The following is a 17,161-nucleotide window of genomic DNA, read 5'->3' on the forward strand; positions in this document are numbered from 1 at the left end:
TCCCTGGTGTCCCTCCTCACCCTGCAGGCCATGCCCACTCAGGGTGCACCCAAAAGGCCCAAAAGTAGCGAGGTATGTGGATAAACCCCCGGGGCAGAAACAGGCAGCTGGGCCTGGACAAGGCCTGGGAGGGGGGACACAAGACCCTCATGCCAGGGGCTGAGGCCACCCCCACCCACCTTGACCAACTCTGACTGGAGAGCAGGGCCAAGGGGCAGAGGACACAGGCTGTGTCCCACTCCTATCCCTTGACGAAAAGCCGTGGTCCCCTGAGCATCACACTCACATTGACTCTGGTTTGCTTTACAGAAGTGACGGGCTGTAGACACACTGAGTGAGTCCCCTGAGAGGGTAGCTGTGCTGCTGTGCTCAGGTTCAGTCCTCAGCAAACTCAGCTGCTTTCTGTCCACCCCTCTCCTCACCAACCACATCTACAGTTTGGGTCAACCTTTCCTCTAATGTGAAAATAAAAACAGTATCTATTTCTTGGGAGGTAGTTGTGAGCAGTAAATGAATTAGGATTGAGAAGTCGGCCAGGCACTAGTCCCTGTTAGCTCTCCTCATATCCTGTATCCTCCCCAGTCCACACAAACATGTTTCCAGCACCTTCCATGGACCAGGCTCAGTGCTATCCATCTCTCCACAGGCCAATCTTGACCTTGCTACACCCCCACTCAAGTAACTTTAGTGTTTCCCACCCAAAAGACTGGCCACTTTCAGACCCCTGCACCAGCTGGTCTCAAACCACCTCCCACCCTTCTTCCCCACCCTCCCCATCAGGCTGTGCTCCCATCACGCAGACAACTGCACCTTCTCTGAGCATGCTTTGCACTTACCCACCCACTTTTCTCTCCCTCCCGTTCCCATCTACTTCTTTCCGAGTGCCGCTCTATTTCCTGGACACCTCCTCCAGGAGCCTTCTCCAAAGCCCTGTGGAAGATGAGTTCCACTCTTTTCAGATTTCTGTTGGTCCTCCATGTTCCTCTTTAGCCTCTGAGCCCTCCTTGGACTCACTGGGCTTCCTCTGACTTGTCTGACTCCTTTTCCGAAGCATCAGCTCACTGGACATAGTGAGGCACTTGAGTTTCAGCACTGTGGTGCCCCACTGCTTGGCACGGTGCCCACCCTACCAGGGTTCAGTCCATACAGGTGCAGGAAGACAGAGCCTCAAATGTGCCATTAGTGTTGGCTCACCTTATCTTTCACAAAGGCCAGAAAACAGGCTAGAAGGGCATTCTGGGTAGAGTGCAATAAACACTTTCCCAGAAGCTGCTCTGTGAGACAAAGTCCAGGACAAGCAAATAGAGATCAAAGAGTCCCCTGGGCCCACTCCCCACATCAGGGTCACAGCAGCCAGTACATTCCACCCAGGGCCTGGGGTAGACTGACCAGGGGTCATGTCTGCGCAGTGTGCTGTGGCTTGTAAGGGACGGGAAGGGCTTGGGTGTGGAAATTAAGAAATTGCAAGTAAAGGAAGGGTCTTTAACTCTGCTTCTCCCTTCTTTCTAATGACACAGAGGGCATTTCTGTCATCACCTGATCGGCTTGGGGTTTGGGGTCTGAAAGGTCTTGGTTTGAAAGGTCCTGCTCTGTCGCTTGCTGGCCTCCTGCAGCAGAGCTCTGTGCTGAGCCCCGGTGCAACACGGAAGTCTCTCCCAGGCTCACAGGCCCCCACACCAGGAACATTCAGGGATGCCAAGAGGATAAAGTTGAACAGTAAAGGGACTGGAGGAATGCTTGTCACGTAACCAGCCTTCCATTGTGAAGAGGTGGCATTCGCTGTCACCTCCTGCTCAGAAGGAGTAACGATGGGGCTACTTCTGTTCTCCTTTCCAAATCTGAGCGAGCAGGACTGGAGAGATGAAGCAACTGTCCTGAAGTGTGGGTCACCCATTCTGCACCCCAAGGACCACCCAGCCTGCCCCTGGCTGAACCGCTGGGATGGTGCCATCAGAAACAGGGGTGGACAGATGCTCTCTAGGCCATGGGCCTCCCGGGCCAAAGTGTTACTGTCCAGAAAGTTTCTTGATGCTTGAAGACTTTTTAAAGTAAAGTGTAAGAAAGTTTAGAAATGCATTTTAACTGTGGTTTCTCGACACATGTCACCATGTTACGGGTGTTGGTTGTCCTGTGCAATATTCAGGCTCAGACAGACAGTGGGATCTTCAAAATTCACGTGGTCTGAGTGCAGTTCTAAGCAGAGGGGCACAGTTGGAGTCCATCAGGAGTTTGCTCAGCTGGAAATCCCCCCACTGTCAGTTCCGGATCCCCCGAATTGTAATGTTTGCCCTCATCTTGTCTAATGTTTAATCCATGTTTGTCCAGCACTTTATTGATTGGCGGTTGGAGTGAAGTGACAAGTCAGCAGGAACCTTGAGACCATGGATGGCGCCATGGGGATGCGGGTGCTGCTGCGTTTGTCCCTGGTGTCCCTCCTCACCCTGCAGGCCATGCCCACTCAGGGTGCACCCAAAAGGCCCAAAAGTAGCGAGGTATGTGGATAAACCCCCGGGGCAGAACCAGGCAGCTGGGCCTGGACAAGGCCTGGGAGGGGGACACGAGACCCTCATGCCAGGGGCTGAGGCCACCCCCACCCACCTTGACCAACTCTGACTGGAGAGCAGGGCCAAGGGGCAGAGGACACAGGCTGTGTCCCACTCCTATCCCTTGACGAAAAGCCATGGTCCCCTGAGCACTCACACTCACATTGACTCTGGTTTGTTTTACAGAAGCGACAGGCTGTAGACACAGTGAGTGAGTCTCCACAGAGGAGTCTGTGGTGGGGCCATCATTACAGCCTCATTTTCCCTGTCCCCTGGTGGGGGGTTTCCTTCTCTTACTGCTGGGGGTAGAGGGACTCCTGTCTCCTGGAAATGGGGACTCTCCTGCCCAACCTCATCTCCACTGCTCGGTCTCTGGCAGAGAGAACCAATGGGTCTCCCTGGGAGGTCTGGTCTGTTTCTCAGGCACCTTGCACCAGTGAGAACTGAGTGCTGACCCTAATACGATGCAAGGTCTCTCAGTGGCTCAGAGGTCTCCATCACAGGCCACAGCGCCCTCGTCTCACCTTAGACTGTCAACGGTGTGATCATCCAGAGTCTGAAAGTCAACTGCAAAGTGACCTCGCGCTTCGCCCACTATGTCATCACCAGCCAAGTGGTCAACACTGCCGACAAAGCCAGGGAAGTGGGCTTCGATGTGGAGATCCCCAAGACAGCCTTCATCAGTGACTTTGCCATGTGCGTGCCCTGCCTGACTCCCACACCCAGAACTGTCCATTCTCTAGGCCCAGGCAAGGCCATGGCCCAGAGTGGCTGGACAGTGTAGACCATCTTCTCATTTCCCAGAGGGCCACAGGCCACTTTAGCTCTGAAGGGAGGACTAGTCCTGTAGGTCTGTTCTGGGCTCCCATTATGGGCAGCAGACTGGGACCTCTGACCAGGCTTTCAGCCTAGGGCCCAAGGAGCAAAGGCTGGCGCCCCTGGCTTTTGCTGGACTCTGCCTATAGCTGCCTGCCTCACTGCTAAGGGGCCTCCAAGCAATTCTTTGGGCAGAAGGGGACCAGCAGGAGACACCCTCCCACGAGCGCTCACCCAGGCAGTGCTTTCTCAGGGTCTGGGCCGGGAGCACCTCCAATATGAAGGACCTGTATCATCAGGGAGGGGTACTTCCCCTGAGGGCTTCTTCCTCCCTGCAGCACAACAAATGGAAAAGCATTTATCGGAGACATAAAGGACAAAGCGACGGCATGGAAGCAGTACCGGAAAGTGGCCATCTCAGGAGAGAATGCTGGCCTTGTCCGGTGAGTTCTGAGCTCAGGACAGATCTGAGGACTGCAAGGCGGCCTCATGTAGAGGGCAGCCCCAGACCGATGGGAAGTGAGCAAAGCGCCCGAACAGATGTGCTGGACGAGGCTGGTGTTGACTTGCTTATCTCCCAGACCAGCCTGCAGGAGAAGTGGGACCCTGGCCTCTGGCCCTGTCACTGGGGCCCTGACTCTGACCTGCCAGCTAAGATAAGGGTGAGAGCCAAAGATACTGGAGAAAAGCACTAAAATAAGAGAAACTGATACTGAGGCCCATACGTTAGGTGATAAGGACCCACATATCACTTACATTTGTCTGCATTGTTGCCTATGGCAATATGACCAGGGCCTCGGGGAGAATGATGGAGCAGTTCACCATCCACATCACCATTGGACCCCAGAGCAAGGCCATGTTCCGGCTGACCTACGAGGAGGTGCTGAAGCGAAAGCTCATGCAGTACGACATTGTCATCAAAGTCAAGCCCAAGCAGCTGGTGCATCATTTTGAGGTACAATGCTGGTGACCACAGACTCAGGGGCATGGTCTTTGGAGCAGGGCTCCTGCCTACCCCTCGCCGTGGCTCTCCGCATTGGCTCAAAATCTGTCATGCGCCATCCCGGAGCATACAGGGCAGGGGACTGGCTCCTTGGTGGCGGGGGACGGGGGCGGGGGGTTCCAACGGTCTCTCCATGGGCAGGAGGCTTCCTGAACCTACTAACCTCCTCCTTTCTGAGCCTCAGCTTGCTTCTCTGTTAATGAGGCTTCCTGTGTGTGCCAAGGCTGCCACAAGGATCACAAGAGATAACAAATGTCCAGGTAGTCTGTAAGCCAGAGAGTCCTGGGCATCCTCAGGAACTCTGGTTGTCTCTGGCACCACCGTGGTGGCTGAGTTAAGGGGTACAAGCATGCACATCTTCATTTGGAGAATGTTTTTGGAGTGCCTATGCCTTGCCAGGCCCTTTGCTGAGGGCTGGGTGGACACTGCACATAGTAGGTGGCCAGGACACATATTGGCTCTTGGCTGAGAGAGCTCTTGGCTCTTGATAATGGCCCAAATGGGAGCCCTGGGGCAGGAATTGCTTCAATGATGCAGATCGACGTGGACATCTTTGAGCCCCAAGGAATCAGCAAGCTGGATGCCCAGGCCTCCTTCCTACCCAAGGAAATAGCAACTCAACTCATCAAGAAGTCCTTCTCAGGCAAAAAGGTGTGTGAACTGGCAGGGGCTGGTGGCAGGCCCTCCAGAACATCTCAGCCTGGTTCGACCCCTTATGGAGTATCTGAGCTTGGTCTGGGAACCAGGGAGGGGCTTCAGGCTTTCATCAGGGTGAGAGAGGTAGGTGTTTTGGGGTTGGCATCCCAGGGAAACTTGGCATTCCTGGTTTTCAGAGCAACCTAGCAAAAAATTGCATGCTGAGGCTAAGGAAGGCGCCCGCATGGGCTGTGTGGTCTGGGGTGAGTTCCTGGCTTTTTGAGGCTGGGTTTCCTCTTTGCCTGTCTCACACCCATAGGAAAGCATTCAGTGCACATGAGCAAATGTCAGATGCTGTTGAGGTTAGACTTCCAAGCTCCAGTGTTCTTGGAAACACATTTAGGTTTGAAAAGGCCTTTGGCCTACCCAGCCACTTGCCACCTGTCACTCATCACCCACTTGCAGGATTTGAAGAGGCCTGCTGCTGTGCCCTCCCCAGTCCCGGAGGGGTATGGCATATGGGTGGGTGATAGCCAGCTAGTGCCCTGCTTCCTAACGTGCCCTCAGCTACAGCCAGGAGCCAACCCTTTAGTTCTCAGCATTCATAGTGACTCATAGCAATTCACTTAAAAGAAATGTTTCTTACAGTTTCGGGGGAGGTTCTGCAAACATGCTTGCTTTCAGCAGGGGGTGAAAGGGTGGGGCTTTGTCTTCCTAACAATTCTTCCCCTTTTTTTGAAGAGCATATCTTTTTTTTTTACAAACAAACAAAAACTAAAAATAAAAAAGTCTTAAAGAAAATGTGTGAAGTAAAGAAATATAGAGAAGTATTAAGTAAAAGCCATCCCTCATGTCCCTGGGCATTCACACCAAATCAGTCCAGACCTCGGCTCCTGCTCTTGGTCCTTCCTTCCACCCTCTGCTCTTCGACTCCCCAGCTGGCTCTATTTTCCAGCACAGTGCTATAGCCTTGCCTCTTTACTCCATAGTTTGAATGGACTGATGCTCTCAGACTGTCATTCTGCTATTGTTTTGTACCCAACGTGGTGATGCTTATTAGAGAAAATCCCAAAGATTTAGAAGCATACAAGCAAAGAAATTGGTTTCTATTTCTAACCATAGGTGTTACTCTCAGCAGCTGGATGAGGCCCACCCACCTGATTTCTATACCTGTGTAACACACACACCCCTCATGTTGTCATCTTTGCAAACATCGTATTTGCACCTGCACAAACCAGTAATGCCGCACGCCTTCATGATTCCAGGGCCAGGTGCTCTTCCGCCCCACTGTGGGCCAGCAGCAGTCCTGCCCTGCATGCTCCACTACCTTGATGGATGGGGAATTCAGGGTGAACTACGATGTCAGTCGAGACAAGTCCTGTGACCTCCTGGTGAGCCTGATGCTTCTGGCCCAAAACTCAGTGGGTGAGCGGGGAGGGCACTTGTGAGAGACGCTTCACTTTTCCCTTTGTGTTTCAGGTCGCCAATAACCACTTTGCCCACTTCTTTGCCCCCCAAAACTTGACAAACATGAACAAGAACCTTGTTTTTGTGATTGACATCAGCACCTCCATGGCAGGCGAGAAAGTGAAGCAGGTAAACTGTGCCTTTAAGCAATTCACCCATCGGAAGCTTCTTCAGCCCTGTCACCCGCATCATGCTGCTTTCGCTGGTATCTGGGGTTGGGATTTCTGTTCCTGATCAGAGGCAGAGTGACTTAATGGGGAATTCTAGTGGTTGGGGGTTCTGGAACCAACAACTCCCTCCCTGTGCAACTGTGGGCAAGTGCATTCACTTCTCCTCAGTGGCAGAATGGAATAATAGTGGCCACAGCGTCATCAGTGTTATCAGTGAGGAGGAGCTTGGGAGATGGGACCTGGGGCTAATTAGAGAGCCTGTGGGGAGGTGTTTTTCAGCAGGGCCAGGAGTGTGCTCTAGAGTCTTGTCTATGGTGCAACGGAGCCGCAATCAGGCGAGAAGAGGTTTTTTTAAAATTGATTTTTAGAGAGAGAAACATCAATTTGTTATTCTACTTATTTATGCATTCGTTGGTTTCTTCTTGTATACACCCCGACCAGAGATCAAACCTGCAACCTTGGCATATCAGGACAACTCTCTAACCAACTGAGTTACCCAACCAGGAATGGATGAGCAGAGTTTTAGGAACTCGGCCCCCTAGGTTCTCTTTCTGAATCCCACCCCCCTTGAATGCCCAGTCATTTCTTCCTCTCACACTGGTACCATTCTCTCTCCACCTAACCAACCCCAGGGCCCTGCAGGATGTTCCTCTCCTGGCACCACCTGGCCATACCCTCCTGCTTGTCCACCATGTACCTCTCCTCTGGGGACCTTTGAAACGGGTATCTGGAGCTGACAGAAATCGCTCTCCTGGGACTATGTCCCTTCACTGACTGACCTATCTTTGCAGACCAAGGAGGCACTCCTTAAAATCCTGGGGGACATACGGCCAGGGGACTACTTTGACCTGGTGCTTTTTGGGTCTGAAGTGCAGTCCTGGAGTGGTTCACTGGTGCCGGCATCTGCTGCCAACCTGCAAGCAGCTCAGGACTTCGTGCGGCGCTTCCACCTTGCTGGGTGTAAGGGCAGGTGTCTCGGGCCACCCTGGTGTTGTCTCTCTCCCCTGAGAATGAGAGCATGCACTGGTCTGCCTTCTCTCCTCTGCAGCCACAAACCTGAATGGAGGTTTGCTCCGGGGAACTGAGATCTTGAATGAAGCTCAGAGGAGCACACCAGGACTCACCAAGCATGCCCCGATTCTCATCATGTTGACAGATGGCGAGCCCACTGAGGGTAAGCACCTCAAAGGCTACCTTAGGAGTTACTGATCTCTTCATTCCTGAAGGCATTCAAGCTGCGCTTGGAAAGCCAAGCATTGGGGAGGCTTTGGGGGAGTCAGAAAGGCTAAGGGCAAAGACAAACATGGATCTAAAAACAGAGTTCACACTGTAGAGTCTGGAGGAGCTCCAAGGTACACTTCTGTCTTGAGCTAAAAGACTGGGGAAGTTTCTCCCTGACATAGCATTGCACAGGGCCCAGGAGGATGGGCAGGATTCCTGGGTTGAGTTTAATGAAGCATATATTCAGGACCGACTGTGTGCCAAGTACAGAGCTAGGGACCAAGTAGAGACACCAAGAGAATAATACATGTCTCTGTCCTTGGGATCTCAGGGTCCATGGGCAGACCCAGGAGCAGAAGCTTTGTCGATGACCCTGAAAAAACAGGGTGCCAGGAGGCTGCAGAACCACAGATGAGGAGTACCTGGCCCAAAAATGTTCTGAGAAAGCCTCCTGGAGGAGGTGACTGCTGGGCTCAGTCCAGATGGAGAGGAGAAGCAGGAAGGGAGCCCTGGCAGAGGGGGCAGCTTAAGCAAAACACGATGTGTGCATTGGCAGAGCCTGCCAGGAACGGCAGACATATGCAGAAGAGGGGAAAAAGGGTGGAAGGGTGAGCGGGGCCTCACAGGCCACAGCAAGGAGCCATGGGAGGGTTTAGAGGAGAATCAGATCTCCTTGTGATGGATCCATGCAGATAGGCGAGGAGCTGTTAACAGTTGTTGCAGTTCCCAGGTTAGCCAGCAGGAGGTGTTGCTGCAAGATGCCTATAGGAAGTTGAGCCTAAGATTCGAGGCTTGGCCTCCAGGGAGTGTGCTCAAAGTGCCCTGGTGCTCCACATGCTTGTGAGCTAGTATCCAGTCATTGCCTGGGTATGTGGCTGCAGGGGTGACAGACCGTTCCCAGATCCTCAAGAATGTCCGTGACGCCATCAGGGGCAAGTTCCCACTCTACAACTTGGGCTTTGGACGTGATGTGGACTTCGGCTTCCTGGAGGTCATGTCCATGGAGAACAATGGACGGGCCCAGAGAATCTATGAGGACCATGATGCCACCCAGCAGCTGCAGGTCTCCTCCTTCCCCCACCCCACCCCATCCCCCAGTGTCCCACTGATAGCAGCCCACAGGGAGCCCTGCCTTGGTAACCATCTGCCCATGAGCCCAGAGTAGATAACACTGTGGCACAGGTTCAAATTAGGCATGTGCCTCGAACCAGGTACTTAATCCTTCTGAGCTTATGCTTCCTTCTATAAAGCGTGGATCCCAACACCCCGCTTTGTGAGCGGGTTTCCCACTGGGTGCCCAGGGTAAACCATGAGTTTTGAAGCTGCGCCTCGTGCCCCTGCAGGGTTTCTATGACCAGGTAGCCAACCCCCTGCTGGTAGATGTGGAGTTGCAATACCCCAAGGACGCCGTCTCAGCCCTGACCCAGCACAGCCATAAACAGTACTACGAAGGTTCGGAGATTGTGGTGGCTGGACGCATCGCTGACCACAAACTGAGCAGCTTCAAGGCTGACGTGCGGGCCCATGGGGTAAATGGTGGGGGTGTAGGGTGGAGAGGCTGCGTAGTAGCCAGAGGCTCCAAAACCACACTGTTCCCCATTCCTGCCCCACCAAGGGGCCCCTCTTGCCCCAGAGCAGTGTCCCCACCCCTGCATTGTGCCACACATACCCCAGGCCAGGACATTCCTCCATGCAGGTGTTCGAGGGACAGGGTGGGGTGGAGTGAACAGGGCCTTGATTAATTGTAGTCCCTTGGCCCAAAATGGACCACCTGTTACTCCTCACACCATTCCCCTCAAGGCATGAGAGAGCAAGAGGCCAAGCTCATTTCTTCTTACTTGAACACCATTCAAGTAAGCATGTGTTCCTACGTGCGTTGGGGGTCGGGGTGTGTGAGACCAGGCCCCTGCCCTACAGGGTGTGGACTCCATTCCTGCAGTGTTGTAGAGGGTGCAGAGCTCAGGATTTGAGTGAGCAGAGCTGAGCTGGACCCTGGCTCCACCCTAACCAGCTGGGTGACCTTGAACAAATGGGTCCAGCTCTCTAGATCTGTTTCCTTTCTGTACCATGGGGGCAGTACTACATTGAAGAGCTATGTGGAGTAAATGAAATAATCCACGCAATAAGGTTATGCAGTGCCTGGTGCATGGGATGCCCACAGGAAGCTGGGTAGCTGGGGAGAGAAGGCACATTTGTGTGCTGTGGCAGGGTGAATGGTGCAGCCCACCAAGAGCACAGCAGGTGTTTGGAGGAGCAGGGTGTGCAGGAAACAGCTACACGGTAGAAGCAGCCCAGTGCTTGCTGGCATCCCTGAAAGAGAGTGAATCCATGAGATCAGGGACTGGTTCTCCTATCTCTGGGATGCCCCAGGGCCTAGGCCAACTTTTGTGGAAAAAATGGGTGGATGGAGATGATGAGAGCAGACGTAGGAAAGGGGGCTGTTGAGAAGGAAGCTGCAGAGACCAGAGAAGAATGGGGCCCCTTGGAGCCTTGAGCACCAGCCAGTGGTTGTGTCCCTCACAGCTCACAGTCTGTCTTCCCATCACAACCCTCAGGGGGGCCAAGAATTCAAAACAACCTGCCTGGTGGATGAGGAAGAGATGAAGAAACTGCTCCAAGAGCGGGGCCACATGCTGGAGAACCACGTTGAGCGTCTCTGGGCCTATCTCACCATCCAGGAGCTGCTGGCCAAGAGGTATGACCGACCCCTGCAGCTGCCCAGCAGGCACTGTCCACCCCAGAGTATCCCTTGGCCTTAGATTTACTGTCCTGCTTTGCTCACTGAGTTTGTATCAACCTGTCAATCAATAGTGTGGGCAGGGCCCACTGGGGCCACAGGACAGCACACTCTGCCCTTGCCTAGCTGCCATGGGGGAGGCTGCCCTTTACGGTGGGGCTGCTGTGTCCATAATCACTCATTTAATCCTCACAACGTCCAGGGGAATGTCCTCATTATCCCCATTTAACAGATAAACAAACTGAGGCTCAGAGAGGTGAGACCACTTGCCCGAAATCTCATAGCTGTTAAATTCTCGGTGCATTTCTGAGGCAACTCCCCCAACCCTGCCAAATCTCCAGGTTTTCTATGTGGGAGGTCTTTAAGTCATGAGGTTCTTGATGACAGCCACAGAACAAGGACACTGCAGCTGCTCAATACATGTTTGATGAATGAATGAGTGAACAAATGAGTGAAAGGATGAGGGGTGCAGGTCCATTGTCACCAAGCCACAGACAGGGCTTGGAGCAGGCGTCTGTCTCCTAGGAAGAAGTTGGAGGGGCAGGAGAAGGCTGAACTGTCAGCCAAGGCCCTGCAGATGGCACTGAACTACCAGTTTGTGACCCCCCTGACTTCCATGACCATGAATGGCCTGACAGACCGGGATGGCCTGGGGCCCGTCATTGACAAGGCACCGGAGGGTATGGCCTCTGCCGAGGGGGACACTGTGGGTCTAGGGAGGCTTCTGAGGGCCTAAAGCCTCCTGGGCTTTAATTCTCCTTCCTTTCTCTCCCTCCAGAGTCTCTGCCCTTGGGTGAGTTTTTAAATCAAGTTGGTTTTCTCATGGGGATTTTAGTGGCTAGGCAAGCGGCGTGCGCTCCGGCTAGCAACTCCCCACACCCCTCTCCCTGCCTCTGGCCCTCATGGCTCTCCTTCCCCAAGATGCCCTTGCCCGCTTCACCACAAACTAGTTGTTGTCTTGTGTGTGGGGGGGGATTGGGGGTGCAGGGAACCTGCACGTCCTGAGCCCCACACTGGCCTCCAGTGGGACTCTTGTGTTAGTACCTGTCTGTGAGGAGGCCTAGCCCTTGGGTGGGCGGGGACCCCCAGGCGGAGGGCTGACCCAAGTCTGATAGACCTGGGGGCCCGGGATGCACTTGGACAATGAGGTGCACGTGCCTTTTGTATGGGGTGGCAAGGATGACACTGTCATTGTCCTCCACAGAGATGCTGGGGAAAAGACTGTGTAAGTGGCAGCCATCTCGATGACACACATCTCTGCCTCTCTGCTCTACGTGTCGCTGTCCCTCAGGCAGTGCCTTCAGTCTGGAGCAAAGCCCTTAGGTTTTGCCTGTTGAGGAAACGACAGCCCAGGGCTTCCTTCCTCCGCTCCAGCTCTCCTCACTGCCTCAGTGGGAATCCTCAGGCAGAACCCTGACGTGGGCCTGGCCTCCCCGACACCCTTACCACCAGCCCAGCCAGGTCCCCATGGAAGGAGACAGAGCAGGTCGGCTCACTGCGCTGGGCCGAATTTCTCTTCCCTCCTCCAGAGAGGCATTAAGGGTTCTGTGTCCATTTCTGCTGCCTCCCATGGCCTTGGGGTGGGAGGGGCCTAGGAAAAGGAGCCAGCAGCTCCAGGGAAGCCCAGCCGCCTTCCTTCTAAATGCCATTCACTCTCGTGGGTCAGCGTTCGTGCTGCCAGCTGAGCAGCAGCCCCTTCATCGGACTCAAACCAACTCCAGTGTTCAGAAGTTGCCAACCCGAGTAACCAGTGGTGAGTCCTGGGGAGGGTCTGAGGGTCACCGCTACCTATTGCACCCTTGCCCCTGGCTGGCTCCATCTGCCCAATGCCCAGGCTAACGGATGCCATGCTGTCCCGCCAGTGGACACTGACCCCCACTTCATCATCCACGTGCCCCAGAAAGAGGATGCCTTGTGCTTCAACATCAATGAAGAGCCTGGGGTGGTCCTGAGTCTGGTGCAGAACCCTGACACAGGTAAGGTGACATCACACTGCCTGTCAGACGGGGCAGGGCCTGGGCTCACCTGCTCTGCATTCTGCCATGGACAAGACAGTGGCTGGGGCCTCCACTGCCTACACCCCCTGCCCCCCAGATCCCCTGGCTGGCCTCGACTTGCCGTTTTCTCGCTCCACCCACCTGCGGAGGCCCCTGCTCAGTCTGATGGTCTCTTGTTGCTGTCTTGAAATTCTTAACAATTTTTATTGACTTATTTTTTTATTGATTTGAAAGAAAGAGAGAAGAGGGGAGAGAGAGACATTGATTTGTTATTCCACTTACTCATGCGTTTGCTTATTGCTTCTTGTATTTACCCTGATAGGGGATCAGGCCCACAGTCTTGACATTTGGGGTTGGTTAGAGTCTTGACACTCTAACCAACTGAGCTACCTTGCCAGGGCCAAAATTCTTAACAATTTTTAAACATTTTTATTTTGTACTGAGTCCTGCAGATTATATAGCCGTCTTGCCCTGCCTTTCTCCCCAGTATGGCTGACGGAGCCCAGAGTTTGTCTTCCCAGCAGAGCCCAGGAGATGGGAGACACAGGCTTCCTCTGCATCTCAGTCACTCTGTCCTCCCAGTCCAGTCAGCCCAGCTGCAAGAGTTTGCCGAGTACAGGCCAGGGGCAGGGATGCAGAGGGAGCCGAGACAAGGGCCCTGCCCTCATGGAGTTTAGAGGAGACAAACAGGTGACCGAATTCTTAGGTGACAATTTCCAAACATGAGACCAGCTGAGTTAGGACAGTGAAGACGAGGAAGGGCTTTCTGGCTGCTCAGGTCAGAGAAGGCCTCTAGGAAGAGGCCACCCAAATGTGTCTACAGCATCTACTGTGCACTGCCCTGTGTCAGGGACTGGGGTCACGGAGAGGGAGTGGGCCAATTCCTGCAAAGCCTCTTTCAGAGCCCAGACCCGAGGGCTACATACTGGGCAGGGAGCCTGTCGGGGTCAGGGTGGCAGGGAGAGAGGAAATGTTGTGCATGGCCTGAACCAGTCCCAAAGGCTCCCCTCAGGAGGTAAGACCCTCAAAGGTGGCCTGCCGTGGGTGGGATGCGGGGATATCCTGGGCAGGGGCCTTGAGCAAAGGCAGTCTGGGTGTCTTGCGAGAGCTGCCCCTCCCTGACCTGGATGGCCCCTCACCCCAATGCAGGCTTCTCGGTGAATGGGCAGCTCATTGGCAACCAGGCCAGGAGCCCTGGCCAACATGAGGGCACATACTTTGGGCGCCTGGGGATCGCAAACCCCGCAACAGACTTTCAGCTGGAAGTGACTCCTCAGAACATCACACTGAACCCTGGCTCGGGTGGGCCCGTGTTCTCCTGGAAGGACCAGGCTTCACTGCGGCAGGACGAGTAACTGGGCTGGGACTGGGGCCTGGGCAGGGAGGCAGGGGGAGGTGTGGTGGGGGCCAAGACGGAGCCCCAGAGCCAGCCCTGCTGCCTGTGCCTGCTGGGCCCTTGTATCTAGAGCCATGTCAGCGAGTGACATTAATGTGGCCTCCAGCTAAGCTGTGCAGACATTTAGAACTCGGCAGACCATCCCATTTTCCCAGATTTCTGGACAAAAGGTCTGGATGCCTGTACAGTGCACCCCACCTCCACCAAACAAAGCTGGCCACCTCTTCCCAAAGCCCTCTTAGTCTCTTTCTCTGCTAAATGCTGGAGTTCTCTGGCCTTCTCTTTCAGCACCTGTCCTAGCATGCCTTGTCTTTGTTCTTTCATTTGCTCCTTCATTCATTCAATAAGCTCCTCTGAGCAGCAGAGCCCAGTGCTGGGCAGCAGAGCTTTGGAAGAGGTAGGCAGAGTCTGATGTGGAGGACATAGGTGATATGTGGAGTCAGAGAACACAGACCCTGGCATTAGACAGGCTGGAGTCCAAGTCCTGGCTCTGCTGCTTATGGCTGTGTGACCTAGAGCAAGTTACTTTACCTCTCTGAGCCTCGGTCCTCACAGGATCAGAGTGAGAACTGAAAGATGCAGTTTTCATGGAAGGCTTCATGCAGGTCCTAGCATACTGTGAGGGCTCCATATGTGGTACTGACATGTGGGAAGAAGCTTAGAGCAGGTAACGCCCAATCATCTGGGTATGAGAGCGAGGGGGTCGTGAGAGCTGGGTCTCAGAGGACAAGAGCACCTAAATGCAGAGAAGGTGCCCTGCAGCCACATGTGTCCCCATGGCCATCTGTCCCTGCAGGGTGGTGGTGACCATCAACAGAAAGAGGAACCTAGTGGTGACTGTGGAGGATGAAGGCACCTTCGAGGTGGTCTTGCACCGGGTGTGGAAGGGGAGTTCCATCCAGAAGGACTTCCTGGGCTTCTACGTGCTAGATAGCCACCGGATGTCAGCACGGACACACGGTCTGCTGGGTACGACCAATCAGGCAGGCAGAGTTGTGGGGGTGGGGCACCGAAGCCAGTGGACTGGTCAGCCCTGCAGCTGGGCTCCCAGACAGGCCCACCCCCGACATGGCCTCCAAGGTGTAGCAATCCAAAGAGGGCTTGTCCTAGCAAGGGTCTTGTCCCTCAAAAAGGCTGCAGTCAGACAACAGTGAAACTGAAGTGTGAGTAAGCCTGTGAGCAAACAGAAGGGCCCAGCCAGCGGGCTCCCAGAGAACTCCTGGGGCCGTGGTCATCGCCACTGAGCTTCTCTCCGTGGCCTTCCTAAAGATGTTGTTCTCTGTGTGCACCTACCCATCCAACTCTCCCCCAGCCACACTCCTTTGAAATTGGCCCAAACGACAGGAGGTATAGCCAACCACCTGACAATATTATCTGCTTCTCTATAGCAGGTGAACTAAATGAGTGGCTTCGATGCCAAAATTCATCAGAAACAGTCAAGCCCTTGGAAAAGAAAGTTCAAGTGACTCTTAACCTCCAGTGAGCACCTACTGAGTGCAATGCATGAGCATGGCTCCTCCCTCTCCCACCGCCCCCTGGTAACTGCTTCCTCCAATGTGCTTTTCCAGGACAATTCTTTCACCCCTTTGATTATAAAGTGTCCAACCTCCACCCAGGCTCTGATCCCACAAAGACAGATGCCACAATGGTGGTGAAGAACCATCAGTTTACGGTGACCAGGTGGGTGGGCTGCTCTCCCAGCATCTCTGCCCTTGGTATCGCCTCTCACTGATCCAGGCCTTCCTCCTGGTATCACAGGGTGGGATGGGCTTCCTGGGAGGTGTACCCTACTGGCTCCAAAAGGTGACCCCAGCGGACTTGTCTCTCCCCAGAGGCTTGCAGAAAGACTACAGCAAGGATCCCCGGCATGGAGTTGAGGTGGCCTGCTGGTTCGTCCACAACAATGGGGCTGGACTGATCGATGGTGTTCACACTGACTATATCGTCCCCGACATCTTCTGAGACCCGTGGCCAGCATACCTATCTTGCCTTGGAGGACAGCATCCTGACTTGCTGCCCAGGCCACACCTTTCTGTCCAAGAGGTCGCATGTGTCAAAGCACCCATGACTTCCATTAAAGATAGGCTATGTCCCTCCCAGGCCGGCTGCTCTTTGGAAGGTCGGATGGCGGGGAGGCAACCCTAGAGGAATACTGTCCCTCAGAATGGCTCAGGAGCCACAGCAGACCTGGAGGCCAGGAGGAAGCTCCCATCAGTTCGCCTGCCCCCCACCCTCTTCTCTGCTGCTGCCTGCCCCTGGCCTCTGAATGCCCTGAATGCACCCCCACACAGCTCTTCCCACAGGTTCGGGGACCAGAGGACACTCTGGCAGCATGCGTAGGCGTGACCAGCAACAGCCACAGCTGACTCAGTGCTTCTTGTAGCCAGGCATTGTTCTCAGGGCCTTAGTTGAATGAACTAAATGTATGCTTCCAACAGCGCCAGGGGAGACTTTTGTCACACCCATTTACAACTAAGGAGACTGCGGTTAGGTAATTTGTCCAAAATCGCCCCTCTTATAAGTGGCAGAGCTGGGATTTGAACCTGTGCTCTCTGGTGTCAGCACCTGAGTGCTTCATCACCCCCGTGTCAATACTCCAGTCAGGCCGTGTGACTGATGGCCAAAGCCTCATAGGATTTGACTCCAGATGTTCCAAAGTATCACTTATAATGAGTGTCTGAAAGAAACATGAACTATATATGGACTCAGGGTCCTGAAGAAGTGCTGTCAGTAGCTGGAGGCTGCACCCGCTGGGGTCAGGGGCTCAGGAGGCAGTTTCTGGGCCCCGCCTTCAACTCAGTTTCCCATGGGGGTGGTTACAGCCTCTGATGACGAGATTATGCTTCTCAAAGGCTCAGAAGCTGTGGTTTCAGGGGTCGGGAACAGCAGCAGCCCAACGGCTCTCACACTGACCCCTGGAACACACAGTTGGGGTTCCTTCCTTCCCTCGGCTTTGCCTTGGACCCAGTTAAAGTGCAATGTCGAAGGGCGCAGGGAGGTGAACGACACTTTGGAAGCTGCTGGCCCTTTGTGTGAAAGCTGATGGCCTCCATTCACTCCTTTCCAAAAGATTTCTGCTTTTTCTCTGCTGGCTTCTGTTCAGTTCCCACTCCAAATGAGGCTCACCAAGGCCCAGATCAATAACACAAATTCAGACTTAGTTCCACCGCTGATC

General features: G+C 54.2%; 1 protein-coding gene across 1 annotated transcript; it reads left to right on the forward strand.

The window, feature by feature from the left end:
• Positions 1-16,083, forward strand: ITIH1 (inter-alpha-trypsin inhibitor heavy chain 1). Its single transcript, XM_037055779.1, has 23 exons — positions 1-72; positions 2,326-2,492; positions 2,730-2,750; positions 3,073-3,239; positions 3,698-3,802; positions 4,152-4,314; positions 4,900-5,013; positions 6,264-6,389; positions 6,478-6,594; positions 7,427-7,595; positions 7,684-7,809; positions 8,738-8,919; positions 9,200-9,385; positions 10,412-10,551; positions 11,119-11,273; positions 11,372-11,386; positions 11,798-11,818; positions 12,260-12,346; positions 12,456-12,569; positions 13,740-13,941; positions 14,783-14,955; positions 15,555-15,666; positions 15,819-16,083. The coding sequence occupies exons 2-23, from the start codon at positions 2,382-2,384 to the stop codon at positions 15,946-15,948; spliced, it is 2,736 nt and encodes a 911-aa protein (XP_036911674.1). The 5' UTR covers positions 1-72; positions 2,326-2,381; the 3' UTR covers positions 15,949-16,083.
• Positions 16,084-17,161: the final 1,078 nt, after the last annotated feature.

This window comes from Sturnira hondurensis, unplaced genomic scaffold (genome assembly GCF_014824575.4).
Source record: "Sturnira hondurensis isolate 20B ecotype Veracruz unplaced genomic scaffold, ASM1482457v3 Scaffold0008723, whole genome shotgun sequence".
NCBI lineage: Eukaryota > Metazoa > Chordata > Mammalia > Chiroptera > Phyllostomidae > Sturnira > Sturnira hondurensis.